This window comes from Anastrepha obliqua, chromosome 5, assembly GCF_027943255.1.
Source record: "Anastrepha obliqua isolate idAnaObli1 chromosome 5, idAnaObli1_1.0, whole genome shotgun sequence".
Taxonomy (NCBI): domain Eukaryota; kingdom Metazoa; phylum Arthropoda; class Insecta; order Diptera; family Tephritidae; genus Anastrepha; species Anastrepha obliqua.
In genome coordinates, this window is record NC_072896.1 from 127,189,185 (window position 1) to 127,211,347 (window position 22,163).

General features: G+C 39.3%; 1 protein-coding gene across 1 annotated transcript in view; it reads right to left on the reverse strand.

The window, feature by feature from the left end:
• The window catches only part of LOC129248981 (uncharacterized), a 99,525-nt gene that overhangs the window by 36,429 nt on the left and 40,933 nt on the right, over nucleotides 1-22,163 (reverse strand). Inside the window, exon 2 of the mRNA XM_054888583.1 lies at nucleotides 18,264-20,564. Coding sequence (XP_054744558.1) covers nucleotides 18,264-20,564 — 2,301 coding nt within the window. The remainder of the gene's footprint in view (nucleotides 1-18,263; nucleotides 20,565-22,163) is intronic.

A 22,163-nucleotide genomic window follows, 5' to 3' on the forward strand; every position in this document is an offset into this window, starting at 1 on the left:
GTCCAGTAGACCACTACTTATATAATGGTTGAGTTAAGCTACAACAGCAACATTTTACGCTAAACTCACATGCGAGTTTGGACGCCTAGTAAATGGCTTTGCAACAGTTTATGGGTTTCATTCAGAGTTCTTAGTTCTATGCACAAAGCGATTGGATAGGTTTATCACTATAGAAATGTTAGGGTCTGAGGTTTTATACGCCAGTGGCCACTACACAAGCAAACTCCCAAACAAAAATGTTTAGGAAAACGATGCCCTCGAATTGTACGCTGATTGCAAGACATTTAAACGCAATCGGTGAGCATCGGATTAGTAGGTGCACAGTCGCATTTCAATAATCACTTCTATTAAAATTAAATTAATTTATTAAAATTAAAATCGAATTCCGTTTGAAATTACGAGTACTCGAATCACTTTTCAATTCTCTATTTTTATATTTTATTAAATACTTTTAACTCAACATTCTTCGTCTTTGCTACGGTACATACTTGGCCGATGTCCAACTGTGGGTGCATTATCCTCAATACTCCGTGGCATCAACTCTGTGGGTTCAGTTTTGATAAAAATCCTTTCATTACACAATTTCGCACTTTCGTTATCCACCAGATGTTGTTGTATTTGCAGTTCATTAGTTGACTGCTGCTCCTTGGCTACGGTGGGCGAAGTCGCCGATTGTGTTCCTGCACTCCAAAGTGATTGTTGCTGTATCACCATCATATTTTAAAGCGTGAAACAAAAACTACTTTTGCACAATTCCACAAATTTCCAAACACTGACTTTGTTCATTTGTAAAGGAGACACTTTTTTTTATGCTTTGTAAAATTAAATTAAATTTATATTTTGCATATGCAAATTAGTTTTATGTTTTCAAAGTGTAGTCGTAATTCGCGATTTATTGTCGCTGCCCGCTAAGGACGAATGCAATTGGCAATCGTTTAGTTATCACGAAATGAGGCCGGCTCTCTTGGAAGTATCTTGCTGTGTGCGCAATAGAAATGCAACTGAATCGCAGCACAGATGACAGTTGGCCACCGCACCGCACCGCACCACACTTTCTCGTACTCATTCATACAAATCTACACATGCCAGTAAATACGGATGTGTGTGAGTTGCTTTAGCTTGGCGAGCCACCTTCTTGAAGCCACACAAAAGCGTACGAGTCGATTGCCTTTACGATTTCCAATTTTGTAAATGTAAATAATGAAAATCTAAAACCCGCTTGCTGCCGAGGCAATGAAGAACGTAGCCACCAAGGCTATTGAGTAGATTCTCATTTGTATGTTCTCGACCGAGTGCAATCAACGCATTTGCAACTCTGTCTTCATGCATAAAATGCGCCTGCAATAGTGTTGGTGCACTTACCATACATAAATCTGCGTACTTATGCTTGCCAGAATCCTGACTTTACGTATCACACACACACACATGCATCTTTCATCGCCTTCTCTATTGCCTTATTATTTGTCCTTTCTCTGGCTACATTGTTATGCTTCACGCTCGAACCCAAATCACTCGGATTATGAGTGCGCTGATGGAAATCTACACTCAGCACATATTTCTCCGCATTCTTGTTCTCGCGCTCGCTCTCTCTCTCTTTCTCTCTTCCTCTCCTGATCGCTCTTGCTCTGTTGCACTGCTGAGTGCATGAGCAGCTTACATACAAATATATGTTCTTTTGTGGAATGTATTTGATGTTACTGCAACTTTGTTGTTGCGCGCCTGCATTCTAATTGGAATTCTTTCGTGCTCCCCTTTCGCTCTCTGGCGTAAACTCAGCTTATTGCAAATCGATGCAAATATGCTTATGTGTGTGCTTGTGCGTAAAAGTAACTTTTTCTCTTTCACTCAGCACACAACACGGCACGGCATAGCACATTTCGATGCCGTTTGCAGTGCCATGATTAGCATAAGGAGTACGGCCTTGTTAGTGAAGTGCCGTTCATGCTGTTCATGGCGTTCATGATGTCTTGCAGCAGCCGTTGGCAGGGATGGATGCACGTTTGTCGGAATGTGCCTAGCCCCAATTGCAACTACATACATATGAACACGCATGCACACGTACGTATGGATGCCAGCAACTTGACTCCCCAATCATGCATATGTGTGTATGTGTGCATTTGTGTATGTAGATTTACATATGCATGTATGCGTTCGCATTTATGAGAATGGGTGTGGCTTACGCATAAAGTATCAAAGTAATTGAGTCGTTTTTCATAGTAATAAAATGTAAAATCTGCAATTGTGAATTTTTTGTTATTGCAGCGGTGGCCCTTTCATATACTTTCGGATGCTTAAATAATTAAAGTTGCCCTATACTGGGAGGAAAGGTGTCCTTTATTGATTTTTCTCAACTGATATAAGTATACTTTCATTTTTGGGGCTTGGGAATGCGATTTGCCACTGCAAATACTTGTAGAATGAAATATGAAAAATTTTTTACTTTGTTCATTTGATTTAAAATATCAGCATTTTCTAAATATCGCATTAGTTGTGGATAAGTAGACACATCCCCAATCGCATTAATTAAACATGCAGCGGAGAAATCAGCCAAAATAGTCAAGCCATGCTTACGAGGGTGATGCCAAACATTGGTGGACCAATAGCCAGGAAAAGGAAACTACTTATGGCAACTACCTAATCGATGTTGCTATACGACAGTGAAATTTGGCCTGATGGCCTCAAAACAACACGAAGACACGAAGACGTAAGACTTTGGCTAAGGTTCGAAGAACAACTGCTCTCCGAATAACATTGGCCTGCGGGACAGTATCATATCATTATTGTCATCATCACACATTTGCATTAGGTATTAGTCATAAGCGGATGGATTCCAATAGACCTTCTGGCAATGTAATGCAAACAGTTTGGGACATTGGGTGCGCAAAAAAAGTGTAAACCGGTGTAATTATTAATTAGTAACTAGGATAACTAATTTTTTGCATCCAGGATCCAGTATTATAATAATTTCCAAAGTAGATATTATTTACTTTATTATTGACTATTAACCGGAGCGTCGCTACCGCAGAAAAACCAATGTTATTGAAAGAGTTTAGTTATAACATATAGAGAGTACACTTTTTGATATCTAATTATTTATTAATGAGAGAGATGGGAATTATTAATAAGTGTTTTATCGTAGGATATGCAATATTTTTTTGGTTCTCCGTCTTTAGTAAAAATGAATACATTTTTTTGTGCTCTCTTTACCAATGCCGCCCACTTTTCTGAATTGTTAAGACATTAAAACTTTATGCCCATGTCTCAAATTTTTGTATTCAGGCACGAAAGGTTCAGAAAATATGTAATATTAAAAAAATGGTTAGTATTTGAAATAAATTTTGCTATGCCTATATCCTTCCAGCAATTTATTTATTTATTTATTTTTATAATCCTCAGTACAATTTACCTTAAATGCAAACAAGGTTGTAAAGAAAAAGAAGCCGAATTTGGCAACTAAAATATTAATAATCAATATAAAGTCAAATTAGACCAAATTAGATATAGATAAAACGAAATCAGGCAGGCTGTAATCCAATAATGAATTATAGTCTCGAAGTGCACGAGCAGTGGGTGCAAGTCTAGTCTTAAAGTTGTGCCCATAAAAATGGTAAGAATTGTGAAGGCTTAATTAGAACTGGACAGTCGACGATGTCATTAACAAGACTAAAAAAAGCGAAAGTGAAAAGACTTTCCCCTTAACTGAGAATTATAAGAGGAGGATGGTTCCATGTGTAGAAGTCCTTCCATGTGGAGGATGGTTCCATGTGCAGAAGTCCACGCAAGTGGGGAAAGTTACTGATCGCCATTCACTTGGGAGTGGCCAGGACGATTCTTCTACATATGGTTCAAGCAGCTCACAACGGCCGGGATTAGCCCACGTATCCTCTGGGTAGCTTCCGAACACCCGTTCGGGAGTGAGCTAACGTGAGAAGGCGAAGCATTCCAGGATAGCTGGTTGTGCCCTGGGTTTGGGACCCGCCACTTAAAAACCTCCCCCAATGAAAACATACACAAAGCCTCGGATGAGAACTTCCAACACTGATGACGACCCCTGAAAACGAAATAAGGAATATGATTTGAGGGCATGCACCTGGAATGTCCCGTCCCTTAATGGGGAAGGTGCCTCTGCTCGGCTGGTTGATGTCCTCGTGAGAGTAAAGGTTGACATCACTGCCATCCAAGAGATGCGATGGACAGGGCAAGGTAAGAAAACCATAGGACCTTGCGACGTCTACTACAGCTGCCATGTAAAGGAGCGCAAATTCGGTGTCGGATTTGTTGTGGGAGAGAGACTTCGTCGCCAAGTACTGTCGTTCACTCCGGTGGACGAGCGTCTCGCAATAATCCGCATCAAAGCGCGGTTTTTAACATCTCGCTAATTTGCGCCCACGCCCCGACGGAAGAGAAGGACGATGCGACCAAAGATTCCTTCTATGAGCGCTTGGAACGTTCCTATGAGCGCTGCCCTCGCCACGACATAAAAATCGTGCTTGGCGACTTCAACGCCAGGGTGGGCAAGGAGGGAATTTTTGGTCCCACAGTCGGAAAATTCAGCCAGCACAACGAAACATCCGGTAACGGACAGAGGCTGATCGACTTCGCCGGGGCCTGAAACATGGTAGTCTGCAGCACCAGATTCCAGCATAAAAAGATACACCAAGCTACCTGGCTGTCTCCTGATCGAAAAACGCGAAACCAGATTGATCATGTTGTGATAGATGGAAGACACGCTTCTAGTGTATTAGATGTACGCACGATCCGAGGACCCAACATCGACTCGGATCATTACCTTGTTGCAGCCAAGCTGCGCACCGGCCTCTGTGCAGCAAAAAACGTACATCTACCTACGCAAAGAATGTTCGACATCGAAAAGCTGCAATCACAACAGACAGCCAGAAGATTCGCTACTCGACTCTCACTCCTGCTCTCGGAGAGCACTGCCTAACAAAGCGGCATGCGCGAGCAATGGAGCAACATTTCTCGTTCCCTACGTACCGCCGCCGAAGAAGAAATCGGATACCGGCGAGCCCGAAAAAAGAGTTGGTACGACGAGGAATGTCATGCTGCCGCTGAAAGAAAGGATGCCGCCTATAGAGCCACGCTGCGATCGGGCGCAACGCGAGTCATGTGGGATCACTACAGAGAGCTGAAAAAGGAAGAGAGACGTATTATCCGACAGAAGAAACGAGAGGCGAGGAGCTTGAGATGCTGGCCAATAGGAACAACGCCCGAAAATTTTACCAGAAAGTTCGGCGGCTTACAGAAGGTTTTAAGACCGGGGCGTTGTCCTGTAAGAACGAAGACGGCGATCTGGTGACTGACGTACAGAGCAATCTTAAATTATGGAGGGAACACTTCTCGAACCTGTTAAACGGTGACAGCTGCGCATGTCATAGAGAATGTGAAGATCCCGATACCCCAATCGTTGACGACGGAATTGTCGTTCTGTTACCCGACCATGACGAGGTGAGAATAGCAATATCACGGCTAAAGAACAACAAAGCCGCGGGCGCCGACGGACTGCCGGCTTAGCTATTCAAACATGGCGGCGAGGAGCTGGTACGGAGCATGCATCAGCTCCTATGCAGAATATGGTCGGATGAAAGCATGCCTGCCGATTGGAATTTAAGTGTGCTCTGCCCAATCCATAAGAAGGGCGATCCTGCAATTTGTGCCAATTACCGCGGGATTAGCCTTCTAAATATCGCCTATAAGGTTCTAGCGAGCGTATTGGTGAAAGGCTGAAGCCCACCGTCAACCAACTGATTGGACCTTATCAGTGTGGCTTCAGACCTGGAAAGTCTACCATCGACCAAATATTCACAATACGCCAAATCTTGGAAAAGACCGATGAAAGGAGAATCGACACACACCATCTTTTCGTCGACTTCAAAGCTGCATTCGACAGTACGGAAAGTAGTTACCTGTATGCCGCTATGTCTGAATTTGGTATCCCCGCAAAACTAATACGGCTATGTAAGATGACGTTGCTCAACACCAGCAGCGCCGTCAGAATTGGGAAGGACCTCTCCGAGCCGTTTGATACCAAATGAGGTTTCAGACAGGGTCACTCGTTGTCGTGTGACTTCTTTAACCTGATGGCACAGTTTTTTATAAGAGCGTACAATTGCTGGCGTATGCCGATGATATTGACATCATCGGCCTTAATAACCGCGCTGTTAGTTCTGCCTTCTCCAAACTGGATAAAGAGGCAAAGCGAATGGGTTTGGTGATGAACGAGGACAAAACGAAGTACCTCCTGTCTTCAAACAAACAGTCGGCGCACTCGCGTATCGGCACCCATGTCACTGTTGACAGTTATAATTTTGAGGTTGTAAAAGACTTCGTGTATTTAGGAACCAGCATTAACACCGATAACAATGTCAGCCTTGAAATCCAACGTAGAATCTTTCTTGCCAACAAGTGCTACTTTGGACTAAGTAGGCAATTGAGCAGTAAAGTCCTCTCTCGACGAACAAAACTAACACTCTACAAGACTCTCATCATGCCCGTCCTAACGTATGGCGCAGAAGCTTGGACGATGACAACATCCGATGAAGCGACGCTTGGAGTGTTCGAGAGAAAGATTCTGCGTAAGATTTTTGGACCTTTGCACGTTGGCAACGGCGAATATCGTAGACGATGGAACGATGAGCTGTATGAGCTTTACGACGACATAGACATAGCGCAGCGAATAAAGATCCAGCGGCTTCGTTGGCTGGGTCATGTCGTCCGAATGGATACAAACGCTCCGGCTTTGAAAGTATTCGATGCGGTACCAGCTGGTGGTAGCAGAGGAAGAGGAAGGCCTCCTCTGCGTTGGAAAGATCAGGTGGAAAAGGACTTGGCTTCACTTGGTGTGTCCAATTGGCGCCGGTTAGCACGAGAAAGAAACGACTGGCGCGCTTTGTTAAACTCGGCCAAAATCGCGTTAGCGGTTATCGCGCTAATTAAGAAGAAGAAGAGAATTATAAGATGGAACAGGGGACTCAAATCATAGGGAACGTAGTGCCTGTTTAAGAAAAATTTTTTGAACGCGCTCTATTCTATTCCATATTATTGCAAGCAATAAGTTGACGAAGTTTCATTGCAAGCCGATGGTTGGATTGACAGCTTTTAAAAGACAAACAAACAAACAAATATTAACTTTTATATATAAGATTGACCGCCTACATAATAGCGTTGTCATAACTGCATGTTACACTGAACTTTGAAATTTTAGGATCTGACGTACTCTTAGTAGACTCACTTTCCAAAATTTCATGCAAATTCAGCTGAGCTCTTTAATTCACTCATACATATCTGCATGTATGTGTGTGTAAGTATGTAATGAGGTTATGAGGTATTCACCTCTGAAATATTATATTTACTTTTGGCTGGATCATGTGAAACGGTCAAAGTTGTCAAACATTTCATCTCGCTGCCCACACAAAATGTCCAGCTATACGAGTATTTCTTGTAAGTATTGATTAATAAGTCATTGTACTTAATTTTAGTAATTGCATCGATTGAAGAAGTCATTTACATAAGCACCTGAATATCGTGGCCAACCACAGATTCAGTGAAAATCACACAACCATTTAACTGGAACTTAATGCAATCATTTATGTATGTAAGTAAGTATGGAAGTGTGTACGTATGCGTGTATATGTGGGAAAAATATGGTTGAGGTCAGGCACCTCAAGTCATGAACTCTTGATTACATTATTATTATTAGAAGGCCATTACGCACTGCGACCAGAGCTGATCTATTGTGAAAGGCCTATTTTGTAACCCTAGAGTTTTAGGCTTTTTAGAAATTTTAGCACAGTTTTGGGTTTGTTGTTCCAAAGATTGCATGGAGATACTACGATACCACCAAGGTGGTGAAGTCTTTGTCTGCCCAACGCAGGACATTCACAAAGCACATGTTCTGAGCTTTCTATGTCCATTTCGCAGAAGCGGCAGACATTGGTCTCGGATAGACCAATATTGTTTAGATGGTACCTCAGGCTGCAGTGACCTGTAAGGTATCCGGTTAAAAGACGCAGATCTACTCTGTTTAGTGAGAGAAGTTTGTCAGATATTCCTTTGTTGGGACTTAGGAATAGTTTGGCTTGACGCTGACCGGCACAGTTTAGCCAGTGTGCGGCAAGTTTTCTTTCCTCCCATTTCCTAAGGAATTCATTAATGTGGCCTTTTGTCAGTCCACAGAAAGGCTCAGGACCAGTAAGTTGCATATTTGCTCCTTGTTTTGCAAGGTCGTCAGCCATTTCATTTCCCTCATGTCCTTCATGTCCCGGAATCCAACATAGTGTTACTGTGTTGAGGTTTCCTAAAGTGTTTAGGAGGTTTAGGCAATCGTTTACCAATTTAGAGGTGATGGTTGTTGATAGAAGGGCTTTTAAAGCCGCTTGGCTATCTGAAAGTATGTAGATGTGAGTACCTCTCATTTTCCTTCTAAGGCATTCTCTCACACATATTTCAATGGCATGTATTTCTGCCTGGAATATTGTTGGGTAGGATCCCATCGGAATCGATTTTTTGAACTTGGGCCCATTGATTCCTGCCCCTCTCTTGATTACATAGTTGAATTACATAGCTTTAACATATTTTTCATAGGGAAACAATCAGAACTAAATATATTTTTTCATTGTGAGTTATTTTATTACAATATTATTATTGTGTATTCGTAACCCATTTCGAGATATTCGAATGCGAAGCCGTGTAGACTCAACTTTTTCTTTGCGCTCTAAAATCTTTCTGACGGTACCAAGAGTAAAAAAAATGTATAAGGTACTACAGGATTCATATAACTGAGTTTTTGCTTTGCTTTAATGCATAATTCGATGCCCACTGCGACATTAAAAAAGCATCTTTGTTATCAGTACCTCGAAAGTACTCACATGCAGAAAGCTCATCAAATATTGAGCATAAACAGAGATTTTTTGTACAATTAAAATAAAAAAGTTTTGCTGAAAAATAGGAGTATTTGTGATCTTGGTACCTAAATTGGGGCGTAAATTTGGCCACGTGCGACATCGCAAGGGTGAAATGCAAAACAAATGGAAAACGAGCCCTACAAATACACGCAAGCATTGGCAATAGCAGTGTTCAAGAAATAAAAGCAGATAGGACTACCTATTCTGAAAAAAACTGATGCTATTCCTGATGCCAACTTCATTTAAAAACATGCCACGAAAAGCTCCTTCGAAAAAGCACTTTATTCATAATTTGTATTTTTGTTAAATTTATAGTTTTTATGTGAAAATAAGTATATTGAATAAACTCTGCTGACTTAAAATTATTTTTGCTAAGCTTACTTGTACTTATGTATATATATAATATATCTACTAATTTCGCAAAAATAATTACAGAAATAATTGATGTCGTCATCTTGGAGAGAAATATCCCGTGCGTCAGTGAATGAACCATAAAATTAATTTATTAAGAAAGTATGAATAATTTTGGTGTAAAATCAAAAGGAATTTTTGAGAGACATCAGCGTCCAACATTCTTAAAATTGCCTCAGGTTCGCTGATATCGGCGTTTGAATTGTAGGCCCCGAAAACCACTTCTATTTTGTCCTGTGCGAATGCATTGGTTTTTTCGCAATTATCCTGAAAGCAAAAAATTGCCCAAAATCAACTTTGGCACCAATTAGGGACAAATTAAGGGCTATAAGTTAAATTTAATGTTAAAAACAAAAGAAAAGTTTTAGATGACGGTTTTTTTCTCTTTGAATGTGTACGATGGTGACGTTCGACATGACGGAAGTACCCATATGTTTTTATATATGAGTGACGTTTTATAAAACAACTTAGTTTATTTTTTTCCAATTTCTTTAAAATAGACTCCTAAACCAAAGCTATGAATAAATGAATAGTTTAATTATTGCAATGGAACTCAACATATTTGATTTAACTGGTAGAAAACGAGGTGTACGTATATATGTAAGTATGAATGCATGTTTCCATGCATTTAACGTTCTTTAAATTTTTAAGAAGTGTTCAAATAACTACTCGGGTACTTCACTGTCGATTACATTCTAAATTTGGTACACAAAAAATGATCGAGCGCATTAAACCACCAACATAAAAGTTTGCACAACTGACGCAGCTAGTAACTTAAATTTTATTTACTGCATCGAATATAAATTTTACTTTTACATACATATCTAATATTTTTACATACATACATGTGACATACATATACTTTTTTATATGTATTTCTTACTGGCTATTAGTTAGTTACTTGAACTTTGAAAACTGAGACCCTTTTGCTTGGATGTATGTCTGTATGTGCATGTTCCGCCTGTGGGCTGGGCAATTGAGTAGACACGTCCAAAATCGGCAAATTTACATTTCCTTTCATGTAGGCAAATTGTTTTTGGCGTCCTGTCCACCCTCTTTTAATGAATTGAGGTAAATTCGTTGAGAAAGTTCAGCAAACTCCGCATTTGGTTGCTGATTAAAGTTGTCACAAAACTCACTAAGCGCTAGGACGAAAGGAGGGGTGAGGTCTTAGTAACGTGCAACTTGATTATTGCCAAAAACAGACGCATGCCAGACAGTGTGCTTGGTGCACACAGACGCACTCACCTACACACATACCCACGCGTGATGGCAAATAAGCACACGCGATCAAACATGATTTCATGCACACAAACTTACATAGAGTACAAAATATATACCATATACGTATATACATACATACATATATAGAAACATGCACACATGCATACATACATACGTTCGTGGTTTGAAAGCCTCGTCAGGACAATGCAGAGCAAAAGTCTTCGTACGCACGAGATTAGAATTGCATTGACCTCTAGCAAGTGCGGGTATGGTTGTAAATTGTTCTACGTGTGTACATGCACATAACCGTACATATTTCGTGTTCATGGGCGTATGTAAGGTATGTGTGTGAGTGTTTGCATCGTGTGGAAATTAATCAAGAAAACAAACGAAGCGAACGCAAATGAATGGACACATTCAGCATTTGAGGAGGCAGTGCAGCGCCAAAAGGGAGATTTTTGCATGGCCTTGCGGGCATAGGGTGCGCATGGAATCGGAAGGTTTACATGCACGCCACACAATGAATCGAACGAAAGTGAACTTCAGCGAATTTAAATAAATACTAGGAAATCACCATAAATCGTATAAGGGGAGACGAATTGGAATTGTTGAGCACTGCTTACTGGTCCATTCGTGCAAATGTAAATATTAATACATATGTATGTGTGTGCATATGTCTGTCTAACATATATTTATTCAAACATTATTAGGAGCACATACACGTAAGTACATATAGACATGCATATATAAGCTTTATTTCCTGGCAATGGGGATGTCTGTAAATACAAATGTATGTATGTATATATGTATAGGTATAGTAAGTACATCAATGTTTATTCATGCCTGTTAGTATGTATATGCATTTGTGTAGCATACGAAAGTAAAGTGGCATGCGTTTGCAAATAATTTCTATATTAGTAGCAGCATTTTTATTTCCACATTTCAAATTTGTTATTCAGAAAGCAAAAATTTTTCTCGATAAGTAAAGTTCGATTGTGGTGCTATGAGAAGCTCAGCGGTGGGTTCTGAAATTGAGTCGTTTTCTTTGAAAGTGGTGTAAGTCCGTTTTATATTATATGGAGATATTTAAGGGGTTGCATTTGAATGGTTTGAAAAATATTGGAATATGTTAAAGCGCTGATTTTATGTTTTTTAAATATAAAATTGATTTAAATTTATAATGCAATCATTTTTTAAGTGTGATTAACAAAAATTTATACTTTTAATGTTTTCAGAACGACTTATACCACTTTCAAAGTCAGCAAAATGTAAAAAAGTGCGTGAGAAAACGGCTCAATTAGTTGTTGTTAAATTTTCATCTAAAAAAAACTTTAAATGATTTAATGACAACTAAAATTTAAACAAGTTTTCTACATACAAATGTGTTTTTTTCGTTTTCGTTTTCGTTTCATTTTATTGGTTTTTGAGGGAGGCACAAAACATCAGAAGCCAAAAAGTTTGACATTTGTCTTTCGACTCACCCACAAACAGCCCACCCTAGCTCCGTTCCCCACCCACCGCAGGACAAACGTTAAATACGTAATACTTCACGAGAAGGGAAGCGGCCTATTTCCTCTTCATGAGGATCTGCGCAGTTGTTCAGCGCGACGCAGTTTGGTGAATACTATGTTTGCCATATTACTGACTGCGGACCAATGTTCTTCTGAGCCAAGCATAATATCCATGAGGTTATTAAACATTAGTGGCCTCCCAACCTTAATGCTCAACTCTTACCTCTCGAATTCAAAACGAGGGCAGACAAAGAACACATACACTAAGTTGTCACAAAAAGGGCTTAAATCTACGAGGACGGGTCGTTGTCATGCTTAAATCTTGCATGATTTAAAGACTTAAAGCGCTTATGTTCACTAAATACTTGGATCAGAAGAAGTCTATCTGCCAATGTCGATCCATTTGGAGATATTTGAAATCAATTGATACATCCCTCGCCCGTTCATAGAGTTCTTCCATTCTTGCTGCCACGTACGAATGCTTCGCTCCCGTTCAGTTTTTCGGTTGGTAATAGCCTTCGCTGCTTTACCCCTGGTGAATGTTAGGTGCTGCTTAAAGTTCAACCTGTGGTCAATCATTACTCCAAGATATTTGATGTACAGCTTAGGCTCTGGTGCGTGGTCACCTACTCTAAAATTTGTGTAAGCATATACATACATATGTATGTATACATGTATATACACCCGCAACTTTCTAAACTAGAAGCTTTGATTTCATGTTTTCTCATATGCATATCCAAGTTCTTCAATAAAAAAACTCGAAAACCAACTCGCATTTTCCAATACCAATCATCAGGTAGAAAATTAATTGGGGAAGTAAAAAATTTAAGTAAAGAAAAAATCGAATTTGTGTAAAGATTTTGAAGAGTGAAATATCATCTCAGAAAATGAACAAAAAAATGAATTTTCGTTCTTCCTTAAAAAGCCTTTTGCGTCTTAGTTATGAGTTCTAGAGTTATGCCAAAGGGAGAGAGAGCGCTCTTTCAACACATATTTTTGGTGCCTCTCAATTGAGGCTATATTTATAATAAAGTTATGTGCTTTTTTTTAATCTGAAATGGCTACCTGTTGGCTGAAATGGTACTCCTATCTCTATTCACACGAAATGTAATGATTTTTCCGAAATTACTCTACGATTTTCTTCTCCCCAGATATGCTAATGTTTCCGTCACTAAAGATGATTTTGCGTGAGAAATCGGCATCATGTTCAAAGAACCAATTCACAAAATTTCTACGTTATTAATCATCTATTAGCTTCGATTCTTCTGCAAATTCTTATGTAAGTCCAGCCGATGAATGAATGCCTAATTGCCGAGAGCGTCGAGATATCGATGTTGAAGGTTGTTCTGCAACACTTTGGCCACATCAGTAATATTCTCAACAGAACGTCTACTTTTTCGTTGCCATGCCATTTACTATCCTCGACAGAACCAGCTTCTTGAAAATTCAGCCGATTATTTCCACCAAAAAATCACGAATTTTGCGATATGCGGTTCTGGTACACTCCTTATGCTCCACGAGGAGATCAGGACAGCCGGAAGTAAGTAAGTTAGAACAGTGAATGTTTTTTTATTCTCATTTAATAAAATTTAAATGTTTACCTTTTTTTATAAGGTTTCATCACTCGATGAGCAGTTGTATTGATATCTCTGGGGCCGAGTCGCAAGAGTGATAGAGTTGGTCGAGCTTAACTCGAGATTGTGCAGATAACTTCACAGTAGGCAGTAAGGATGGTTGCAAGCAGCCCTAGTTTGTTCTTTTAGTTTTTAAGGGCGGTTGTTTTAGAAGGGCCAAAAGACATATTTATTTATTATATCTTGCCTTAAGGTATCGGAAACTATGTAGCAGAATTTGTAGACTAATTTGAGATATTTTCGAAGATATAGTAATGAGCTCAGGAGGAAGCGAAACAAATGTCCGAGTACCTGACTAGATTTGAAGTACATTTTGTCAACTTTTGGTTCTCATAATATTTTGTTTTTTTAACTGTATTGAAAGAAACCAAGCGACAAATTTGAATGAGTCCAAGATTGTTTTTCGTACAATTTTTTTCTCTTTAAATATTTGAACTCAATCACTTGGAAAAGCAAGTTAAAATAATTTTTTGTCTAAATTTTAAAAATTTAATACATTTTAGTCAATTGAAATAATATTTTCAGGCTTTTCTTTGCAGAATCTCCCCTCTAAAAATTCTTTAAGCTTTTTGAGTAATGCTTTTGTCTGCATATAAGTATTAATGCAATCCTGAGTAGGAAATTTGCAGCGCTAAAACCCAAATTTCTATTTTTTTAAGTTACTAATATTAAAATAATGGAATCTGGAGGAGAATTAGGGCAGTATTCTTAATTTTTATTTTCTAGAAAAACTTAAATTTCAATGCTTATGCTTCACCTCCCATTTTCTTTGTGTGTTCGTTTAGCAGATATTTAGTTACAAAATAAGACGACATTTATTTCACAGAGGAGAACTGCCTTACCAAGTTTTAAAATTTGATTTCGCACTTGCAAGTACATAGTGACATAGGTGCATATGCATGTGTATGTATATATGTACATATGTAAGTATTATGTTTTGATCACTTTTATATATACACGCAAACATAATCAGTCCACTACCCGAGGTGCTCCACACCTGGCATCATCGCAATCCGTTAAACTAATTCCCGCTCAAATAATCGCAATTTATATACTATTATATACTTACTATATATGTACGTATGTACGTATGTATATACAAGTATGAATTTACTGGAGTTTCTGTGTTCTACACAGATTAATAAACAAGCGCGTCTAATAAAAAAGAGTACCTTTGTAGTGAAACCTTTGCGCAATGTTCTGCGCAAAAAAGCTGCTGTATTTCACAAAAAAAAACAAATAATAATAAAAAAGAAAAATTAGAAAATATAACGGAAACAAGGTATTCGAATGCCCAAAAAATAGGATTTAAGTCCCTTATCGAATCCCTTTACTTCCTCTTTTCACAACTTGCCATATTGAATTGATTATTTATTACCATTTATTGATTTCTGCTAAGCAGTAAAGAAAATTTCAAAACCAACTAATGTCTCCCCGTTGCATCTTATTTTATTTCTTTTCTTCAAGTTTCGTTTTGCGCATAAAAAATTGCTGGCATTTTTTCAACAAAATTCAAGGGTAAAAATCGACAATTGTAATGCAATCAGCGATCGTGGCTTGAAGTGAGAACAAAAGCAAAAGAGACACATAACAAAGATTACGCAAGATCATCGACGGCTTATGGAGGGTTACACGGCAGAGGGTTGTTTCCACCCTTAAAAAACAAACAGAGGAGAAGACGTAACTGCGCCAGAGGAAAAACAGCATAAAAAACAAATCAATAGATGTAAAAAATGAGAGGCACTACCCCACACTTTAAATTTACTGTTTTCTCTGAAAAATTTGCGACATTTCATATAGATTTTTTGAGAAAAAAAAAAAAATAAAAAAAAAAATGAAAATGCGTTACAAAAAAGATGAAAGCGGTTTAAAATGCCACCGTACTTTTTAGTGTTGATAGCGGTGCAGTGTAGGTAAAAAATGTGTCGAGCTCAGCTGTCTGTTAAAACGGTCTCAGATTAGAGAAAATAAAATTTTTGCAATTTTGCTGAAATTTAACGTATTTTTATGAAATTTTTCTCACACGTTCCTGCATCAACTGCAAGGCGAGATTCACTAACCCTTAATGCGTTTTTTGATTAAAACCGTTTGAAATGTGTAATTCGGCCTTAAAATAAACAATAGACGTAATGTAGAAAAAATTTTTTTTGGAACGAGTCAAATATGGAAAGTTCTGGGTTTTCATAATTTATTGGTTAAAAATGTTTAATTATATACACATTTATGTATACTTATACATATTTCTGGCATATACATATTTATGACGGATACGTACATATTTATGTCATCCGATATACATATTTCTGTCATGATATATTTCTATATAACCAAAAAAATAATTTGTTTTCGAAATTCAAAGTACACGACAAATTGATGTTTGCACAAATATTTGTGTGTATGTATGAATATATTTTTTTATGAAATCCGTGTAAGCCAAATTTTTGTTCTAGACTTTTTTCGTACTCAAACACCCCATTTTAAAACCAAGCGTATCACCGAGGCAAGTGAATAAATCCAATTTCTACGCATTTACTTATGGGTGGAATTTATGATTTCATTCTTTATACCTTTTAAAGTGTTTTTATTGGATTTGAAATTTTTCACCGCCACCTTTGTCCTATTAACAAAGCAACCTCCCCCAAGATTTCCACTGCACTCATACACTCACAAACACATCTGCAAACATGTACTGGCGGTCACACAATACCACAATACCTTCGGACTCTCCGCTCCGCTCCTCTTGCGAGTGATGGGTGACCGCCGTCAGTTAGTTGTATACTCGTAAATCGTAAATCCCATCGAGGCGAGTATTCTAAAGTTGTGAACATTCGCAGCTCGCTTCAAGGTGGTTGTTGTGGCCATGCCATCTCCATGATGATGTTGCTGTCAAATGCCACGAATATGTGTATTAGTGTGTTGTTATTGGGACTTTAAAGCCGAGCCATGTCAAAGGTTACAATACTCACTTTGGTTGCAGATAAATGCTGCAGGCGGGTGGTGACTTTTTTGTGTTGTTTCTGTGTTATTACTCAATAAAATACTTTGGGGTACCCGCAACCAAAGTGGTTTTAAATTCCATTAAATAAAAATGGCTGAGGGGCATTAAAATGGTTGGAATTGTTTACGCATGTTGTTTATGCACGATGTAAATTCATATTTTCCACATGTAATGGAGTTTGATTAGCTCAGAACGTGCCGACATACACACACTTACACCAGTCCTTCTTACATGAATGGGGACACCTGACCCAACTCACCCATTGACGTGGATGGGCAAGTGCTTTTCCGAAAATCGCAACATGTTGTTCAAGGAGAAAAGTGGATTAAAATTTAGGGTGGACTTGATGGGTGAACGTGGAGCACAAAAATGTATTCACGAGGCGAAATTGATCGAAGCAAATCAGAAGTTTTGCATTATTTCGAACTAAATGAAAAATTACTTCGAATGCAAAAAACGGTTAAAAGGTGCTGATCCATGATGCTCGAGAAGACACCGCTCATATAGCTATTTAGCAATCAGCCAAGCATACCCCGTTAAATATTACTTGGGAAGGCTTCGGTAAAGGAAAAGTGATGCTATCTAAGAACATAGAAATACAGATTCTGCAGCTCCCACTTATCCACCTACCCACAGACGATATCACTAAAGCGTTCTGTGACGATGGGTAGTTTTCCAAGCATCTTCAAAGCGGAGGTGTGTGCCATTTGTCTATATGCAGAGATTAACTAAAAGGAGATTTTCCGGAATGAGCAAATTTATATTCTGAGCGACAGTCAGGCGGCACCCAAGGCCCTTGAGTGTATCGGGAACCGGATTTTTTTGTGACTCACAATCCCATTCGGCTAATTTGGGTCCGAGGACGCAAGGGTATATATGGGGAGCGAAGTAGCGGACGCATTGCCTTGAGAGGCTGCTGCCTCCTCATTAATGGGCCCGAGTCCCTCCTTGCTATGGGACAACACATCATCAAGGAGAAGTTTAGGAGTGAAGAGCTGGCGCCAAACATGGGGCTACGTCAAGGGAAAAAATACAAACTAAAGAGGTTTTCTCCAAGGATAAAGGATGAAAATGTTGAATTTGGGTAACCCAGTTTTCTAATTTCTTCTTAATTCCCCGCCGTAGTGGCTCATATTGGACATTGCGATCTTTTAGAGCTTGGTTATAAAAGAGACAGTTGGTCTGCATAAAACTGTTTTGGAATTCCCCCTTATTACTTGTTAAAGAAACGAAACGTTGTCGAAACGTTACCAAGATTCTACTCGCATATGGCTCTCAAAAAGTCTTTACCCGCCAACGCATCTAGTTTAGCCACAACTTGTTGGCCTGAATTTACATATAAACACATACACATCTACTCGTATATAATACCTTTCCTGAATTTCTTGTTACGAAACGCAAATGTTATTCACAGCAAATTATAACACTTCACATAAGCGAATAAAAAAATATTGCTCACTTCGAACTCCCTTAAATTTGATTTATTTCGCAATTCTGAGTTCAAGCCAAAGAAATTTTCTACTCGTATTGTCTCCCAATATAATATTTCGTATTCATTGCTTACCTGTAATTTCCACATTTCCATTTCTTTGTTTCGTCACTTTTGGGTTGTGCTTGCATTTTTCCTTCGCATTGGGGGAGATGTCTGCTGGCGCTGAGATTTCTTCGTTGTCTTGTGTGGTCATTTCCTCGATGTGCGCCAAATCATCCCTCACGGTATCAACGTCATCTACTCCCATGCCAACGCCAACACCAACCATCAAGCCTCCTGGCATTGTCGTCCGCTTTGCTTGCTCCACTTGCGGCACAATGTCATCAACACCATCGCAGACACCATTCCAATTAGAATTAGTGTGAGTGTTATTAACAAAGGCAATGCCATTCGCAGCATCACCAGCCGCAAAAGTAGCAGCAGTTGCAGACGCGTACGGGACCTTTGTTGTTGCCACCTTCACACTTTCAAGGATTCCGGATGATCCCAGACGCGCTGTCGTCTCTTCGTGATGTGAAGTTGTTTGCCAACCACGTCCGTCACCGTCACCACCATCGCCATTCCTTTCATCACTATCCGAACTGAAGGTGTTATACAGACGATACTTTAATTGATGCTCTCGTATGAGACGATCTCTCTCGTGAAAGTGCCGCACGAATAACTGCTCTCCATTGCTTGTATATCCTAAGGATGTGTAAGTTACGCGCTCCTGATGTTGATAGTTTTGTTTTTGTTTGGGTTTTTGCTTTTGTTTTTGTTTTTGTCTTTGCTTTTGTTTCTGCTTGCTTTGGACTTTCTGGTGGGTGTGGAGTGCGGAGAAGTGTGAAAGTCTCGCCGTTTGGTCGTTAGATGCTTTGCCATGAATGTTGTTAGTATTCTGGGTTAATGACTTTCTAACGTATAACGGTAACGCCGATGCAGACGTCTCGTGAGGTGGTATTCTATCCACATTTCGTTCTTTGGGGTATTTATAGGACTGTGCTGGCAGAGTGAGGGGCTTCCGGTGGGCGAAGACTGAAGTTGTTGATGTGTAGGGCAGCGAAATGAATGAAGGTTGAAGCGCATTAATTAGTGTTCCCATTGTTGCTGTTTGTGTTTTTGTTTCGGCTGCGATTGACGTTGCCGCTGCTTTAACTTCTGTTGACGCCACTGTTGCTGTTATGTTGTCCATGGTTGGGGCAAGAGTGTGTGGCAAGTTGCCTTGCATGCTGTTGCTTTGCAGCATTCTCTCGTGCAGTGGCGTTAGGTGTTCTGATATGGATTTATATAACTGCAGAGAATCGACGGCTGAAACTGAGAATTTGACAAAAGGTCGTTGCTGCTGTTGTTCTTTGTGTTCTTGTCGGCTTCGGTTTTGATTTTTATTATGCGTTTGATAATTATCGTCATATGAGTGGCTAACAATGGTTCCTACGCTGACCTGTGGTATTGAACGAGAGAAAGTGTCGGTTGACAGTATTGGAGTGTCCGAGAAACTTGGAATCTTGGGTAGATTGGAAGATGTCGGGGGCTGGGACAACTGAAATATGCATTGAGGTAGCGTCGTTGGTTGCATAAACGGCTGGGACTGTTGTTGTCCCAAAGGTGATTGTGGTGGTGCGATATGAATATTCGGTAGGGCTTGTAAAGGTTCATTGAAGTTCGTCGTGCTTGAATGCTCAGTTGCTGTACGATTGGTCTGAGCGTCGAAGCTGTTCACAGGCAGTGCTGGCGGCAAGCTTAACTCGCTTCTCCATGTGTCTGACATAACATTGTTTGTACTTTCGTTTGGCATTCTATTATGAGTTATTAGCGTCGCTGCTAAGCTTGAACTCCAAGCTGGGGCCACCTGTTGCCGCTGAGTGGGTGCCATAGCATCAACAAAAAGCGCGCCTGAAGCTTGAGCCTGTTGCAGCAGTGTTTTATTATACAAATACATATCTTCCAGTTTTTTACTCTCGTAACTTCCACTTCGTTTGCATTTCGATGAGTGATCGCTGAGTGAAAGTGAAGGATGTGGGTTTCTAGTGGCCGGTAATGGACGACTCATATGGTTGTTTTGTGCTATTTGAGAAAAGAGTTTTGAATTCATTGTGAATTTTTCGAGTAATTCCGATTTGATAAACTCCAAGTGCTCCAACTGGAATGGAATTTGCTCTGCCTGGGTTAGCGCCTTATCAAAGCTCTTAGTGACTTCGGGAGCGTCCTCACGTTTCTCGGCTAATGGTAAGCCATAAACGTTGTCGTACTGGCCATCTTGTTTCCGCAAGTTTAAGCTTGATTTCATTGTAGTCGCCGCTCCCGAAGTTGTGCCGTTACTGAATGATGGTAAATGCCAAGGGCAGTGGACCAAAAAACTCGTTGTCTCACTAAGCATTGTTGTTGGCGCATCGTCTGGAATACAGTCATAATAAATAAGTTTTGTTTCAGCAAGGATTACAATAAATATGTGACAACTTGTAGGGGTAAGTAAGTGACTTGGCATTGGCATCCATGATCAATTGTTTTTCTAATACATACATACATACATATTTGATTTTTGTACTCATACACACATATATATACATATTATGAATTGACGAAAACGCCCATTAGTAATCTCATAATGCAATGCATTAATGTCTACACTTGCCACACCCCTTTCGATGTGTATGGAAAAGTGATGAGATTTCACCCTACTGGGGCTACTCTTTTTTCGGGTTTTTGCGCAAAATTTATTTGCTACATACTCGTGCATGTGTATGTGCGTATGTATGCATGCATGCACAATATTTTTTAACCCTTTCAGAGGCAGGCACTGGCTTCATCATTAACTATTTATGCTTACCTATTTATGTGCATACACACATACATACAGACACATTCATATGCACGATGAATTATGACTGAAGCGAAAATGACAACATCATCGAATTATCGTTATATTTTTGCCGTTAATTTTACGCCGTCATCCCACTTTTTGACATTGATTAATTTATCAAACAACAATCTGGCAAAAATAGTGCACTGTTAGTGAGTTAGAAAAGTTAGTAGCTACATTCATCTATATAAGTATGTAAATACTCGTCGTTTGAAATGTCTTTCTTGCATATATTCCATACTCTATAAGTAATATTGTGTACTCCTACATACATACATAAATATATGCATGTACAGGGTTGGCCATATTAAACTGACCCATTGAGTAACCCTATAACTTTTTACTGTAATTTGAAATCTAAGGTTTACGTCAACAAGCCAAAGACATATCCGACGGGAAATAGCCGCCATATCGGCCGAGACGCTGGCCAAAACTATGGAAAACGCCGAAAAACGGGCACATTACGCTATACGAGCTAAGGGCGACCACTTGCGCGATATCATATTCAAAAAGTGATGTAAACGAATCTCCTTGAACTAAATTAAATGTTTTTCACAATGAAACACAAAAAAATGTTTCTTTTTCCATATTTTTTAATAATCACATGGGTCAGTTTAAGATGGCCAACCCTGTACATATCCAAATACGTGCTAAGGGCGACCACTTGCGCGATATCATATTCAAAGAGTGATGTAAACGAGTCTCCTTGAACTAAATTAAATGTTTTTCACAATGAAACACAAAAAAATGTTTCTTTTTCCATATATTTTTAATAATCACATGGGTCAGTTTAATATGGCCAACCCTGTATTCCTGTTTCTTGCTATGTTTTTGGGTGTTCTCTTGTGAAAAAATCCACTATTTTATTTCTGTAGAGAAAATTTAATTACAAAAGCATCTAAATATGTAAAGGGTGTTTTTTTTAGAGGTTAGGTTTTCAAGTTGGCACTACTTTTTTCGTAGATGGTCTTTTTGACAGCTGTCGCTTGATTTATGCTTAGTTTGGTTTGCCACTTCATAATGAATAGACTTACACCTGAACAACGTTTGCAAATCGTGCAAATTTATTACGAAAATAATGGTTCGGTTCGCGCGACGCATCGAAGAAAATTTTGTTCAGCGATGAAGCTCAC